This window comes from Polistes canadensis, unplaced genomic scaffold (assembly GCF_001313835.1).
Source record: "Polistes canadensis isolate GaletaPanama2010 unplaced genomic scaffold, ASM131383v1 scaffold_39, whole genome shotgun sequence".
NCBI classification, from domain to species: Eukaryota; Metazoa; Arthropoda; class Insecta; order Hymenoptera; family Vespidae; genus Polistes; species Polistes canadensis.
The window spans coordinates 361,288-376,870 of NW_014569586.1; the positions used below are offsets into that span (position 1 = coordinate 361,288).

General features: G+C 35.3%; 4 protein-coding genes across 4 annotated transcripts in view; 2 read left to right on the plus strand and 2 right to left on the minus strand.

Moving 5' to 3' along the window:
* Positions 1–285: 285 nt before the first annotated feature.
* LOC106784740 (nuclear envelope integral membrane protein 1) lies at positions 286–3,238 on the minus strand. The gene is made up of 8 exons (XM_014744593.1): positions 3,049–3,238; positions 2,738–2,847; positions 2,430–2,652; positions 2,186–2,352; positions 1,907–2,122; positions 1,697–1,821; positions 1,140–1,301; positions 286–1,024 (listed from the first exon to the last, which is right to left on the minus strand). Exons 1-8 carry the CDS (start codon positions 3,137–3,139, stop codon positions 892–894), a joined length of 1,227 nt encoding a protein of 408 aa, XP_014600079.1. The 5' UTR covers positions 3,140–3,238; the 3' UTR covers positions 286–891.
* Positions 3,239–3,362: 124 nt separating this feature from the next.
* LOC106784738 (tubulin epsilon chain-like) lies at positions 3,363–5,487 on the plus strand. Its single transcript, XM_014744591.1, has 9 exons — positions 3,363–3,482; positions 3,568–3,800; positions 3,890–4,005; positions 4,075–4,263; positions 4,325–4,576; positions 4,637–4,783; positions 4,843–4,992; positions 5,059–5,233; positions 5,288–5,487. Exons 1-9 carry the CDS (start codon positions 3,458–3,460, stop codon positions 5,432–5,434), a joined length of 1,434 nt encoding a protein of 477 aa, XP_014600077.1. The 5' UTR covers positions 3,363–3,457; the 3' UTR covers positions 5,435–5,487.
* Positions 5,488–5,565: 78 nt separating this feature from the next.
* On the minus strand, positions 5,566–6,828 carry LOC106784739 (charged multivesicular body protein 5). The gene is made up of 4 exons (XM_014744592.1): positions 6,634–6,828; positions 6,216–6,533; positions 5,923–6,150; positions 5,566–5,842 (listed from the first exon to the last, which is right to left on the minus strand). The coding sequence occupies exons 1-4, from the start codon at positions 6,700–6,702 to the stop codon at positions 5,792–5,794; spliced, it is 666 nt and encodes a 221-aa protein (XP_014600078.1). The 5' UTR covers positions 6,703–6,828; the 3' UTR covers positions 5,566–5,791.
* A 3,691-nt stretch (positions 6,829–10,519) lies between these two features.
* The window catches only part of LOC106784703 (cytoplasmic polyadenylation element-binding protein 2), a gene marked incomplete in the record, with an annotated part of 125,109 nt that continues 120,045 nt past the window's right edge, over positions 10,520–15,583 (plus strand). The window contains 1 exon segment of the mRNA XM_014744520.1: positions 10,520–12,679. Within this exon segment, the coding sequence (XP_014600006.1) occupies positions 11,618–12,679 (1,062 nt within the window).

The window sequence follows — 15,583 nt, forward strand, 5'->3', positions numbered from 1 at the left end:
CCTGCTACGCTTTCTCCAAACGTCTTCTTCGTTGTCGACGGCATACACTAAACAATGCTTCCATACCGCTTGGAGGGAAGTCTCGTTATCATCCCAAATCGAGGAGAAAAGCCTTTCGACGTTGCTTGGACGCAGATAGAGGCAAGGGAGTTCGTTTAGAAGCTTGCCAAAAAACTATGTCTCTTTATTTCTATCGTGCATTGTTTGACTCGGGTAGTGGAATCGATGATACGAGACGTTCGATAGAATTAACCGTTTTTTTTTTATTGTTCTCGTTAAGAAAAATTTGTGATTTTTTTTTTTAATTTTTTTTCTCATTTTGGTTTTCGACATTTTTCATTCTTTTCTTTTTAATATTTTTCTTTACAAAATTATATTTCCCTCTCGTTAAATAACGCAACAATTACATAACACGGATAAAGGAAGACAAAATCATATATTCAAATGTTAATCTTTAGAAATCATAACTGGATTGATTCATTTTAAAAGATCATATTGTTGAAAAATTTTCATTCGTGGAATAAAGATGTAAATGCATCGAAAAATAATAAAGAATTTGTAAGAGAATAAAATCTCTCTCTTTAAACATGATACTTCAATTCAGAAATTTCTAAAGTACATAATTGCATAAGAAGATAAGATCGCACTCTTGGAAGTTAGAATCGATTCTTTAATATTTATTTAAATAAATTAAAGGGAACGAATTGTAACTAAATATAATCTGCTTGATTCTTTTTTCTTCTATAGCTTGCATCGAACGCTTATTTTTTTCATTTATATAAATGTTCTGTCATTGTAACAATAAAATTAATATTCCATTTTGTACTTCCTTCGATCACGTGTTTATGTGCTTTTAAATATTCATATAAAGACAAAACAACACTACCTATATCAAAAACTATTATCGTCGTCATCGTCGTCATCCGTATATTCGTACTCTTCGGTGATTCTTGTTATTTCCGCATCATGTTCTTTCAATTCTTCATCTGACAAATGTGAATCTCCTTCCATAAATTTGGCGAACCTGTAATTTAATATAAGTATTTTCATGTTGCACACACACACATTTACTAAATGAAATTATTTATTAATATTAATTAAGTTTGACAAACAATTATAAATATCAAATATAAACAGACCTTATGGGATCCTTCAATTTCAAAATTGTTTTCCATGGATTACATTTGGGACTACAGCAGTAATGTTGTAAATCTTGTAAAGCTTTATTAGTCTCTTGTATAGCCTCTTTACGATATTGATCATCTGTTAATAGCTTTCTTTTTTCAGGAAACATATTTTTCCTAATATGATACAATAAAGGCATATAAAATTATATTCTTGATTATAAATATAAAGAAAAAAATCAAGAAATAACGATAAATAATAAAAAAGTAATTAATTATACAAAATAAATCTTTATTAAAATAATACAAAATAATAATAAGTATTAGATAATTATATGATTACGTAATTTTAGTATATTGACCACTCCAACAATGAAAGAACAAAATTTTAATCTACATGCATTATCCAATTGATTAAAAATAATTGTGGTTAGAATTTGAAAAGGCAGTCAACTGGAATATTTTCTGGAAGTCTTGTTTCCGTTACTATAAAATTGTATTATCTGATAAGAGGTATACATATCAGAAAAATAATACCTAAATTATTAAAATTATTTCTACAATAAACTTACCAATATCTTTTTCCTTTATATATCACAGCAACCGGAAAATTATAAAGAAGAACGAGTACTATGCAACTTAAAAATGATGCTTCGTAGAAATAGCTGCTATAGTAAATGGATATTAAACCTAAACCCTATGTATAAAAGTGACACAATATGTGAAATATTAATTAACACAAAATTTGTAATTGATTATACTTTTATATGAATATGCTTAACCTGTAAGAACCACTGTATAATCTGTTTTGTTTTAGTATTAGTTATTGGACCAAAGCGATAACAAATAAGAAAACTTATCAGCGAAGTTATTAGAATATACCACATAACGTAATCTCTGTACTGTAATAATATCAACTGCGTGTTTTCATATATCATTTGACCAATATAGAAACTCATCGTCCAACCAGTAGCAAGCATTAAGTACATAAACTTTCCCTGGTAAATCAAATTAATATTAATGTAAAATACATTTAGAAAAGAAAGTTTCTTAATACTTACTCGTGGAAATAATTTACCAGCAAAATATATTAATATTAAACACGAAGCTGTAACTCCAAGACTAATGCCACATAAGTAATAGAATAATGGATTATGACTCAGTCTTTTAGCAAACCAAAACAATACAATTCCAATCACAGCCATTAAGATTTTCCAGATATTCGCACCTAATTGATGCAATCAAAATAATGAGTAAATATGCTTTAATACAATTACACTACGAACTTGTACATTCGAAACTTACGTGTTTGGGTCATACTGATAGTATATTGTAATCCTTCATACTTAGAAGTATAAACACCAATGCAAGTAGTTTGGAAAGGATCTAATTGAAACGATTTTTGTTTTTTTGTATTGAAAAAATTAAATCTCCAAAATCCCAAATTATTAGAATGTTTTTCAAATACTTCTTGAGGCGTGCTGCCATCATACAAATCATACGTGTCCCGGTTAATATTCAAATTCATCTGTAACGTGTTACTTCATATAAATTTTATTTGGTAATATTGAAAGATGTCTGATAAATTATAAATTAGATTTATTTTCTTTTACCGTTATTGTCTTCCAAATATATAAAAGATATTTCGACTTTGCTTTATGGCAGAACACTTGCAGGCCCGCTTTATCATTTATAATAATTTTTCCTGGTTCTATGAGGTGAACTACAGAAGTAAATAAATTGTAATACTAGAAAATGATTAACAATACACATTATAATTACGATTAATTTATTCAAATTAAATAATGATACATTAAATGATAAATAGCAGTACATAGCAATTTTGTTAATTTTCAATAACAACAACAAAATATAGTCAATAGCAACATGTAGTAAAATGTAATATAGGTTATATAAAACTAACCTGAATCTGTAGAAATAGCACATCTTGCTGATAAATTCTGTAGAATCAATAATACAAAAATGATTTTTAATATTCTGATCGTCGTTTCCATTTTAATTTACGTTTTAATATCGATTTGTTATTTGTTTATAAATATAGTATTAACCTTTCTCTTAAAAATTCACAGCAATCTGAATTGAGCGTTAACAGATTTGAAATTCGAGCATGGCGCTGAACGGGCAAACATCGATAAATTGTTAGAAACGATATAAGAAATAAATCGATTGTCAACCAATTTCACGCTTCATATAATCAAAATTGGCGCGAACGTATCCTGAATCATAAATAGTCATCAAAACAATACAAATAATTTGTAACAGTCGGTGCTGTTCTATTACAATAGATAATTGTTAACTTTCAAAAATGTAAAATGAGTCAATTTATAACAATACAAGGTAAAAGCAATTCCTTTACTTTTAAGTATAAAAAATAATGTCTAATATAATTTTATATTTTATTATATTAATTTATTTATTTCAGTTGGTCAATGCGGTAATCAAATAGGATCAGCTTTCTGGCCTTTGGCATTGCACGAATATGGTATACAAATGAAAAATGGATTTGCGGATCTTCTCAAGATCCAACGAGATTATATTAAAAATATAGACGCATTGTGGGATGGATTTAACAGTTTTTTTCATGTACCTGGAAATACAGATAATTTATGTTTTAAAACAATAGCTGATTTGAACGTGGCCAAAGTTAAAGCTAGGGTACTGTATTATTATTATTATTATTATTATATTTGCCAAAATTTCCAAAATGTATTATAATATTAAAATAAAACTTGTTATCTTTGAAGGCCATTCTAATAGACATGGAAGATAGCGTTGTTGGACGATTTCAACATGGACCGTTGCGTGAATTATTTAACAAAACTTGTACGGTGACTAATTATCCTGGCTCTGCGAATAATTGGTAAGACAGAATTGGTAAATAGAAAAATAATTGTTAATATCATGTAATGATGAATATAATCGTATAAAGGGCTACAGGATATTATACTCATGGTACGGAATATCATGATCGAATTGAAGATGTAATAAGACAATGTGTTGAAAAGTGTGATTGTCTAGGTGGATTTTTTCTTTTACATTCTGTTGGCGGTGGAACTGGTTCTGGTTTAGGAACAGCAACTTTAACTATGTTGAATGATAACTACCCTCATGTTGATAGGTATGTTATATATATTTTTTAAATATCATTATACTAATAGAAACATTTTATTCTTTTTCAGACACGTGTCCTCGATATATCCTACAGGTATGGAAGATGTTATTACAGCTCCGTACAATACATTATTAGCGACAAAAGAGTTGATAGAACACGCTACTTGTGTATTTCCAGCAGAAAATGAAGCACTCTTGAAAATTTGTGAAACCCAAATAAGAAATAAAGATAATATGGATCAGGCTAATTTTAATGCTTTGTGTTTACCATTTCAGGATATGAATAGTATTATTGTTAATATGCTTCTTCATTTGACTAGGTAATACATTTTTTTTATTATACATATTCTGATGTAAATTGTAAATAAATTTATTTACAGTGGCTCCAGATTTCCTGGAAATTTAAATATAGATGTAAGTGATTTATCTACAAATCTTGTTCCATATAAAAGGATGCACTATATACTTAGTAGTGTTAGACCAGTAGCTTTGACGGCGCCTAAACTTCTTGTTACGAATACTTCAAAGTAAGTACATTTTCAAGCATTATTATATAAATGTATCACGATGAACAAAAATATTGAAGGGCTCAAGATATACTGTTTACTAACGCATGGTCTCGGACTAACCAGTTGACTAAAATACATCCGCTACAGACAGGATCTGTCATATTGAGTGCTGCGTGTATTGGAAGAGGCCAATTTTCGATAACTGGCATAAAGCGAAATATTGAAAGGTATCATTATATTATCATTTAACGCTATTTACAAATATGTTATATAACGTGGATTATTATTTACAGACTCCAAAGTAAAGCTAAATTTACGTCATGGAGTAAAAATTCAATGAAAATAGGTTTATGTTCTGTTCCACCACCCGGGCATGCCACGTCTTTATTATGCTTGTTTAACACCTCGGCTATTTCTTTGATGTTTACGAATTTAATCGGACAGTTTACCAAATTATATAAACGAAAGGTAATAATTAATAGTAAAATACTTAGTATAATATAATTATACTCATTATTTCAGGCGCACGTTCATCACTATACCCAAGTTTCTGGATTTGAAGATTCCCAATTTTTACATAGCAAAGAAATGATCTCCGATTTATGTGAACATTATATGGAGCTTCAAAATCAAAAACAAAGACATATTTCACGGTTGCTAACGCTTTAAAAATTATACAAGGAGACGAACGATCGGGATAATCAGGAATTGTATTATAATAGTAAGTTGATTTATTAATTTAATCATATAGTAAACATGAAATAATTTTAATAAAAATAGTGTCTTTTCTTTTTTTTTTTTTTATTATAATAAATCATATTTTCTATATAACATAAAGAATCGTTTTATTACGTTAAGAGTGTTCTGATTAATTGTTCGTTCGTAGAGTTTTTTCTTTTCTCCCCCTTTTAGGGATATTGCAGAAGCATATTTATATTATATTATATAAGCTATGTGCCTTTTTGGAGACCATAATCAACATTATCTTATCACTTATTTATGCGTTAAGCTTAAAATATCAATGAATTAACTAGCTGGAATTTGGGGTAATCCAAACTCATCCACCAACACACCGTCCTGAAAACAAATTAGATGAATAAAAATGAATATATAACAATATGAATAAAAAATAAATATATAATCTTATAGATAGTAACCTTGTTCCTAACAGAACTAGAACCTGGTTCCTTATCAGGAGCATTAGGTGCTTTAATTGCATCATCCAAGTAAGATGTATCTTCATCTAGAGCAATCTCATCACCAAGAGCATCCAATTCAGCGGCAAGTTCATCTTCGTCAATATCTGGCATTCCATAACTACGACCCATTGCTTCTTGTACTTCATCCGCTTGTTCCAACATATCAGCTAAATTATCTTGTATGTCCTGCGCAAGAGAAATAGACAATTAATAATAAATTATTAAATTAGTTAGAAATAAGAGGAACATACTTCGATGTCATCTATGTTAATATTTTTGAATTCTCTTTGCATTTGTTTAACACCATCCTTCATAGCGACCACTGTTGCTTGAGTGTCTTTTAATGTTTGCGTAGCATAATTTGCTTGTTCCATATTGAATGCTTGTTGACGTAGATTATCTACTTGTGCTTCATACATTTTTCTTTGTTTAAGGACACGCATCGCTTTGGCTTTGACAGCATTCTTCGCTGGACCTTCTCTCATTTTCACCATCTGATCTTTGTATTTTTTTAATTCAGCATCTAGTCGTGCTATTTTCTTTTCAGCTGAATCTGCTCTACTATCCACCTGAATGAAGATCATCAATAATGTAAGAAACATCAATAAGTAAATAATATCATTAACCTGTATTTTGTTTCATTTTTGTGAATAAGTTTAAACAACTTACACCAGCAATACAATCAGTAATACTTGGAGCTGGCTCCTTTGGTTTAGCACGTCCAAAAAGTCTATTCATTTTTTAATTATAATCAGTCAAATACAAAAGACTGATTTGAATCTTATGTGATTGAATTTCTGGAACGTCAGAACGTATGACTCAAAGATGAAGTATGAAATTGTCAATCTAGTGATGAGGGCAGCACTATGCTATTACGTAGTATCTTTGCGTTTACTTGAAATTCAAGGTTGAAAAGTAGGAATTTCAAGTAATTTTTCAAAAATACACATTTTTATATATTGCCAGTAATTTTATTAAACAAAAATAAAAAATTCACATAATTTTTGCAGATAAAGATATCTTACAAATAACAGAATAATACCCCGTTAATTTATAGGTTAATAATATTTATTTATTTTTATCATATTAATTTATACATAATTTGAAAAAGAAAGAAAATTGATTAATTAAAAAACGAACGTTGTAAATATTACAGAATATTATCTATTTTGAGATAATATGCTGTAATGTTAAATATACTAAAAAATAACATTTGAAATCGCGCAATAATGCGCACAAATTACCGCGTTTACATAAGAGCAAATCAAATTTGATCTGCCATAATCCTCCATTTTTTTTCTCGTATTTTTTCATTCGACGTGTTCAGATAACAAGGATGAAGTTATTCCTTTTTATACTCTTCATTTCTTCCAAAATTTTTGTAAAAATTAAATAGAAACTTATTGATACAAGTATAAAACTTTATTTTTACATATTTTGACTAAATGTAATTAGTTTATTTTGTTTTTAGCAAGTCAATGTTCGCGATCTTGCATAGTTTGAATTTGTAATCGTTTTTTACATTTATTTATTATTTATTCGTTAACGATCAATCAATTGTTAAAATAAATGTAGTATCATAATAAAATCAATGAATATTTTAATTTTCTCATTAATTTCACCAAATCGATTCAGAGAATGAAAGTACTATCAACCGTTGGATTTGCTAACTTTTTTCTACATTCTATCAAAGAATACAGAAGTACATAAAAGCTCACAAATCTCCTTTTTTATCTAACCAGATTCATCTTAGTTACTACCGGGACCACCAATGGGCAATAATAGGTAAAATACTGTATTCTTTGATAGTATTGTATTGTTCTTTGATAGTATGTACCGTCATCGCGTTAAGTACCTATTATCGCCTACTGGTGGTCCCGGTAGTAACTAAGATGAATCTGGATAGATAAAAAAGGGGACTTGTAAGCTTCTATGTACTTCTGTATTCTTTGGTAAAACAGTTTACGACAGTTCGTAGTTACGATTTTTTACGATAATGGCAGTAAACTCTTCTTTCCAATGGTAATGCAATTTATCGTTGCAGAGATGGTAAGTTGTTTACAAGATCAATGAGATCTTCTCTTGTCGGGTAAATTTGCACATTTGTGATCACGATTAAAAAAAAGAGATTCTCATTCAAACTTGTTGGTTATTCAACATTACGCTAGAGTCGATATAAAAAATATAAAAAAGAAAAAACATAAAATAAGAACACACGAGACACTTCAAGACGATATCTCGAAATTATACAATTATTTATCAGCTCGCGTCTTTCGATAACACTGGGTTTTTTTTCCTTTAGTATAGTAAAAAAGAATAAAGAGGGATATTCGGTCATCAAAGATCAAATAACTTTGCTATTAGAATCTTGAAAAAATTATTCTTATCATGAGTTACAAAAATAATTCTTTGAAGAATTACACGCCAAGTTGATCGAGTTAATTCGTAAAACCTAACTCGATTCAATTTTAACATTTTCCAACATTATCCTTGAACCGTTCCGCTTTTCGAACGGAACTATTGCATCACTCTTGTCTGTTTACTCCACCGTCAGGTTACCGTTACGTTTGCGCACATGTACGCACAGCAGCAAACGTTGTTGATATCTTATCAGCGTGACTCTTTTACGGCAGGTGTATTTATAAGTACGTATGATATTTACCTACGTAATAGGTACTTAAATACATGCGCACTAAATTCTAGATTCAAACTCATAAGACCAGAAATCTCCTGATCGTTACTGATTAAAATCATAATCATTCTTATAATAAATAAAAAAAAGGTGGTAGAATATTTCGTAGTAGATTTCTTCTTGATTTTTTGTAATTAGAAAAAAGAGGAAGGAAGATTCGTTTACGGCCCTGAATTTTCCTAGAGCTTGTAGTTCGAACGGTGCGACGTTGATAGTAAGAAGACATGGAAGAAGCGTGGGCGGAGGTAAATGCGAACACGAAGAGAGAGAGAGAGAGAGAGAGAAAGCGAGTGAGGGAAGAAGGGTAAAGAATAGGACAGCAAGTACGAGATAGCACGAGGAAGATAGAGACAACTAAATACATCGGTGCTTTTGGTGGAAGCGGTGGTGGGCCAATGTTATTCAAAGCGCATGCGTGGATGAAGTCGGCGCGCGACGCATCAATGTGTTAAAAAGAGAACGAAGAAGTACCACCATCAGAACTACCACAAACAGCACCCCACCTCCGTCACCATCAGCTAGACTGAACTAGCGACTGAACAGCCAGGCAGGAGGCAAGCAAGCAGACAAGCAGCTAAGCTAGGAAACGCGCTAGCGAGTAAAAGTTAAATTTATCAGCAATACAAGAACAATAGGGAATATCGATAACGACAAGATAGACGATTCTAACGACGTTAGATAAAGGAAGTCACGACAACGGTGGTGAGAAGAAAAGAAAAGAGAACAGTGAATACATTATCAGAGAAGGTGGAAGAACCATTCACTTTTACACGGGACCATAAGAAGCTTTGATACGTGCTGCACTATTCGATAGCAATTGGTCTCTATGGTCGACCCAATGTTATGGTTAGGCTCGGAGTATCTAACGGAGTGTTGAATAAGTCACTACGACTACGCATGAAACGTATTACATTTGAGAAGGAGTTGAACAGGCAGCTTACCAAAGCCGCTGTTGTTAAATTGCTTCGTTTGCCACTCTGTCTAGTTCCCTTTTGCTCTCTTTCTCTCTTTCTCACTCAATACATATATTTTTTTCTTACAAGCGCGCCCTCTTGCTCGCTCCTCGTGAGTTCTGTTTCTCCCTCTAACTCTCTCTCTCTCATTCTCTCGCACACGCCCCCTCTCGCTATCTCGTTTTCTCTTGGCCAGTCCAAGAAGAAGTTATACGAGAGAGAAAAAGAGAGAGAGAGAAAGGAAAGATAGAAACAGACCACGTCGGTTTGGTGGTCGATCGGTAGAGGAAGATTACGACCTGGTGGTGGTCTCTTTATAACACTATTTTTTTCCCGAATTTTCTTGGCTAAAGACAACGTAGAATGAGAAAGCGAGCAAGCTGGTGCAATTTGCTGACCCCACCGAGAAACGACTGAGAAACGTGGGACTGAAATTATGTTACCTGGAAGGAGTTCCCTAGCTTACTGTAGAAAGAAGAAAACATAGAGATAGGTCAATAATAAGAAAAAAAAGTTTCTACTTCTGTTTGTATTTTTTTTTAAATTTATACTCCGCATAATAAATTAAAGAACGTGTCGGACCCTTTTCCGTTCCTACTTTTATTCCTCTTCGGATTCGTTGCTTTGCAATAGGGACAATTTTCGCTTTTTTTATTTCGAGAAAGAGCAAGAAGAGGGAGAAAGGGGGAAGAAAGTGAGAAAGAGGGAGAGATAGAGAGATAGAATCTGTTAAAAATAATTATAGCCGTCATCGTGATCATTGTAAAGGTGTACTGCGTGTGTCCGCGGTGTGTTACATCGCGAGGTAGCTCGCATCGTTGAAGCTTATCGGTGATCGATCGAGTAAACGATACGGGGCAGCGCGCGCTGAGGGGCGGCGGGGGAGGGGAAGGGCTAGATAGGAAGAGGAGGTGGCGAAGTTGGAGGAGGAAGAAGAGGAGGAGAAAGAGGAGGAAGAGGACGGTGGAGGACGGTGTGCAACGACGAGGAGTCGTCGTAGTAGCTCGTCCAAGTTCGACCGTAGACGGCGACGGTATCGTGCCGCGTGTATCTCGCGCGGATCCCTCCTCGGCACGGCAAGGACGCTCTCCAAAGAGCGTCCAGGTACGAAAGAGAAGTGCGCGAGTGACCGAACGAAGGGAGGATTACTCCAGTGTGATTATTTTCTTGCGGTGTCGTTTGTCGAGGAGGAGAGGAAGAAGGAATAGATTTGCGTCGATGATATAAGTGCGATCAATCGAAAAAATTAACAGATAATACATAATACGATAGAGAAAGAGGTTACGAGTAAAAGGGAAGGAGAGAGAGAGAGAGAGAGAGAGAGAGAGAGAGAGAAAATAAATAAAAGAAACAAAAGTATAATACAAAAAATTAGTGTTGGTGAAAATTATGAGTGACGAGGATCGTCGAGTGATACTCGCACGAGATAAGAGATAGGCCAGAGAAATGCCATCGGGTCGACGTGGTATCGGTGGATCTCGGCCGATCTCTCGGTTCTAAAGTTTTTTACGTCAAAAGTGGAAGTAGCGAAGTAGAAGGTTAGAGCAAGGAGATCTTTATTAAGGTGAAAGATTAAGAGAGAAAGGAGGAAGGAAGGAAGGAAGGAAGGAAGGAAGGAATAAAGGAAGGATAAACAGCAAGGGTGAAGAGAATCGAAAGATTTGCCGTAGCGCGCTCAGCTTCCGGGATTCGTGGGTGTTTTTACGCGCGCGGCGTGGATCGATAGCCGTCTCTCGCGAGCTCGGCTAAGCTTTGACGAAGTCCGCGGCGTCAACAGGACGACGACGACGACGACGACAACGACGACGACGACGAGGACGACGACGACGAGTCGGTTCGAAGGACAAGCAATTTTTGTTCGCGCCTGGACACGAAATACTCGCGTGTATTACTTACAAGAAGTGGGAGAAAGAAGGGAAGGAAGTAGAAGGAAGAGAAAGAGGAAGAAGGTGAGGAGAGGATAGGACAGGATAGGATACAAGTAGAAAGGGCCGAGTTCCGGTGATATATGGGGGACTTCGGCACAACGAGTCTCTTCTCGAGTTCCTTGTCCGGGCCAAAATCGTCGATCGGTAGTAGTTCGAGTGCGGCCATATCCCTATCAACGTCTACCATGCAGGACGACCTGCTGATCGAAAAGCAGAGCACGGGAAAGCCGGCGCCTCTCTCGCCGAGCGCTGCCCTCGATAACGTTGGCGGTCCTCAAGAAAAGTCCAAGGACGCGGTTGAGGTCGAGAGTATCGCTATAACATCGACGACGCCCTCTTCTACGGAAAAGGAGATAATCGCGTGTAGCACGACCTCGGCCCTTCAAGGTTTCAGCGATCCGGCCAGGGTGCCGAGTCTTTGGGCAGATGACACCACGGGTTTGGATCTGCCGGTAAACGGTTCGATCCCTGCTTTTCAAAATTTCCCGACCGGAGGTCCGGCCGGCTTTTTTGCCAGCACAGCTGCGGCCGTTTCAACGAATACTCGACGAGCGATCACGGCTAGTCATAATTTTCCACAACAACACGGTAACGCGGCTGGGGCGCCAACCACCAGGCACGGCCTTCCTGTATCCACACCTCAGCAGCAACAACAACAGCAACAGCAGCAGCAGCAACAGCAGCAACAACAACAGCAGCAACAGCAACATCAACAACAACCACCGCCGACCTCGCATCCAGGGGTTTATCTACCCAGTAAAAGTTATGCCGCGTGGTCAGGTGGGCCTCAAGCACCACAACAATGGGGCGGAGGACCCCAAACGGCCGCTGCTGTCGCTAGTCAAGGTCTTTCTCCTTGGAGCCGCGGTAGGTCCGTTCCAAATCTACCACCTCTGCACTCCTCTCTTCACGCTGCCGCTGCTGCCGCTGCTGTCGCTGGTCTTCAAGGAAGGAAACCAAGTCCCACGTTTCCGGGACACCCTGGACCTGCTGCTCATCCTTCCTGCATAAGCCCAGTCAGGCAATTTCGCAGGAGCACATCTTATCCTGGAAAGGGTAATATCTATCCACCTCAGCCAGCGCCAACGTTCGAGGTCACCGCTGCGGAAGAGAGGGACCTGCTGTTACCGCCCTTTCAGCAGGTGAATCTTCATAGGTGTTTTGTTTCTTTCTTTTATCATTTATCATCTTGAACTGATAAACCATTTCATGATCGCAAGAGAATGATCTGTAAAATGTTATATTTGATAATGATTTACGTTATGTTTTTTTCATCAAGATTTTCCAGATTCCTTAAATCAATTTCAATTGACTCAGATCACGTTAAATTTTCAAGATGCATTTGCAATATTGCGCGCTTAAATAATAATGCGTTAGTGCGATTATCCTAAGCTCACTTTACCACTGCTACGATATTTTTTCACTCTCTCACCTATGCATAGATTCGAAGGGTAACATATGCTTCATGCCAGGTTGAAAATTCATCGGTTCATTGGCGTCGTATCTAATTAATCGTATATATATTCTTGAACGATACATTTTTTTCATTCATTATCTAATTACAAATTTATCATTAAATATATAGATATATATATATTTGAACCATTACTCTCCATACATTATATCGTTAGCTTTTACGAACGAGACTAGCGATAAATTTCGATGAGTGAAATAAAAAATCTAAATTCATCGAGCTAAATAAAAGATTATTATTTTTAACGTTAGGCAGTCAAGAGCGACGGCGTAGGTGTTCTTTTGACTTTTCAGTCGGGTGGTATTGCGTTATCGATCGTCCAGCACAGGTATAGCTATAGAAAAGCGTGTACTTCGCGTTCTCGGCTTGTGGTGGTACGGTAATAATCGTGAGGTCTCTTCGAAAAGGTGTTCTACGCTTGGGTCTGACTTCCGTGGGCTGCGCCGGTGCATGTATTTCATGCCAAGTTATGCAACTACTCCGTTCGTACGAGAGAGAAAGAGAGGGAGAAAGAGTGAGAGAAAGAGAGCTAGTGAGAGAATTAGAAAGAGAAAAACTCGTATTTAAATTTAGACAGTGCAACGGCTGTTTCAACAGTCAGCACGGCTACTCAGTGCTCTTTGTGTGACATCGTTACCTTAACACGAGACATATATTTTTTTTCTTCGTTTAACAATTTTCCCTTCTACCGTCGTCATCTTGGAAAAATCCAACCGTAAAATAATTTTCCTACTACGGAGAACAGAAAACGATATGACGAACGAGGTCACCGTTAGCTCGATTGGTAGAATTTACTTGAAAATTACGCGTATCGCGTTACGATGCCTGTTAGAAAAGTAAAACATACAGTAACTCGAGAATTAAGATTGGGAGTTTGAAAATAGGAAAGTTTAGTTAATCAGGTTGAATGATTTTTCGATTGAGTAATGTAGTGTAAATGATCGATTAATTCGATCGATAAATTGAAAAAAAATTTACTCGAAAAAAAGAAAGATATAGGGGGGGAGAGAGAGAGAGGAAAAAAAAACACTTCGTCGTTGAATTCTGACCCAATTCCTTTACGTCGTCGTTTGGATTCACACATATACAAACAAACATAGATATATATATATATATACGTAGACATTTACAGACGCGTAAGGAGAGTGTGTCTAGCAGAAGTTTAAGCTCAGCTATTTTCAACCGCTCCGTCAAAAATAGAGAGCTGCATACTATACCGAGAGAGAGATAGAGAGAGAAATGGCAGGTCTTGTTATGCGAGAGAACCATCTCAATTTTCGTCACGTCGTTTCTATTGAATATTTAATATCCATCGTTTTATTTGAAATACCTTTTGAAATACTATTCGGAATACGACGAAATACTAACTTTAATTCCTTCTTAAATGTTCTAAGTATCATTGTATTTTAATAATTTGCTTAATAATCGATGATTACGTTTCGCTCGTCCTCATATTAGACTCGAAATATCGTTTTAGCTTTTTTCTCCGTGTGTAATTGAAAGTAGATATAATGTGCGATACGAATGAATATTAAGTAAACAAAAAAATTATCGCACATAACAATTTGTTCATCTGGTTTTGACTCGACAATATTTCCACTCTCTACCATATTGGAATCATTCAAATACTTGCAATGTAATTTTAATGCTATGATATATCCTATCGTCCCTGCAATTACGATTATTCCTTAATGTTAATAGTTACTAATAATTAAAGAAAAAAAATCATTTTCCATACACAACATCGTTGCTTAGATTTTATCGATAACCGGTGACCCTTAGAGTCACCAAAATCGATCGACTTTGTAAGTACACGTATTATGATTACTAGTTGAAGAAACTCTTCTCTTGAATTTTCATACTATCCTAGAATCTAGTTTAGATTAAATTGGAATTTAAGTTTGTAGGGAAGTTTACTACGCGACGATGCATCCAAGGATTAGTTTCTAATTTCTGAACACATCGAAAGCGAAAATTGGAATATATCATCCAAGCATATAGATAGGTGCTTACATGCTAACGCTTGAGAAATATGATAGAAGGTATTAAATTCTGACGAGCTAAGTTTCTCTCTCGAATGACTTTTGTAAAGAAATTTCAATGGAAGATATTCGTAAGATTTTGAAGAAAATATTTAGAAAATATTATCGAGATCATCCCCTAGTGTTCATTCATACATTTCAATCAGGATGTATCTGCATGTGTATATATTTCAGTTTGATAAGTTGGAAATATCGACAAAGAGGAGAAAATCAGTCAGAAAATAGAACGAACGCGATCATGTAATGTGTGACCCAGTATCTAAAGAGTACAAGAGAGGGAGAGGAGGAGGGTGGAGGGGCCACAGAGGAGGAGGGGAATGTTTTAATAAAGCGAAGAAATGGCGGCGAGCTTGAAGTCCGATAATTCATCGTTCGTTCGTTCGTTCGTTCGTTCGTCATTCACCTTGGAAGAGCGAATCGGAACACGTGCAGTAGGCCGCCTGGCTAAGGTAAAGGAAACCCATTCGTCGTCCTATTCGTCGATAGTGTGAATTTGTATATACGCGTGCACTTGTTACAAGTTTATATGT

What these genes read in the sequence shown, in the direction of transcription:
- LOC106784739 (XM_014744592.1), bottom strand. Translation starts at nt 6,702, where the DNA reads ATGAATAGACTTTTTGGACGTGCTAAACCAAAGGAGCCAGCTCCAAGT. An exon ending in TTAACATAGATGACATCGAA is followed by an intron (nt 6,151 to 6,215) that starts GTATGTTCCTCT and finishes TCTCTTGCGCAG; the next exon opens with GACATACAAGATAATTTAGC. An exon ending in CTAGTTCTGTTAGGAACAAG is followed by an intron (nt 5,843 to 5,922) that starts GTTACTATCTAT and finishes ATTTGTTTTCAG; the next exon opens with GACGGTGTGTTGGTGGATGA.
- LOC106784740 (XM_014744593.1), bottom strand. Translation starts at nt 3,139, where the DNA reads ATGGAAACGACGATCAGAATATTAAAAATCATTTTTGTATTATTGATT. An exon ending in ATATTTGGAAGACAATAACG is followed by an intron (nt 2,653 to 2,737) that starts GTAAAAGAAAAT and finishes AACACGTTACAG; the next exon opens with ATGAATTTGAATATTAACCG. An exon ending in TATCAGTATGACCCAAACAC is followed by an intron (nt 2,353 to 2,429) that starts GTAAGTTTCGAA and finishes TGCATCAATTAG; the next exon opens with GTGCGAATATCTGGAAAATC.
- LOC106784738 (XM_014744591.1), top strand. Translation starts at nt 3,458, where the DNA reads ATGAGTCAATTTATAACAATACAAG. An exon ending in TCAATTTATAACAATACAAG is followed by an intron (nt 3,483 to 3,567) that starts GTAAAAGCAATT and finishes TATTTATTTCAG; the next exon opens with TTGGTCAATGCGGTAATCAA. An exon ending in CCTGGCTCTGCGAATAATTG is followed by an intron (nt 4,006 to 4,074) that starts GTAAGACAGAAT and finishes AATCGTATAAAG; the next exon opens with GGCTACAGGATATTATACTC.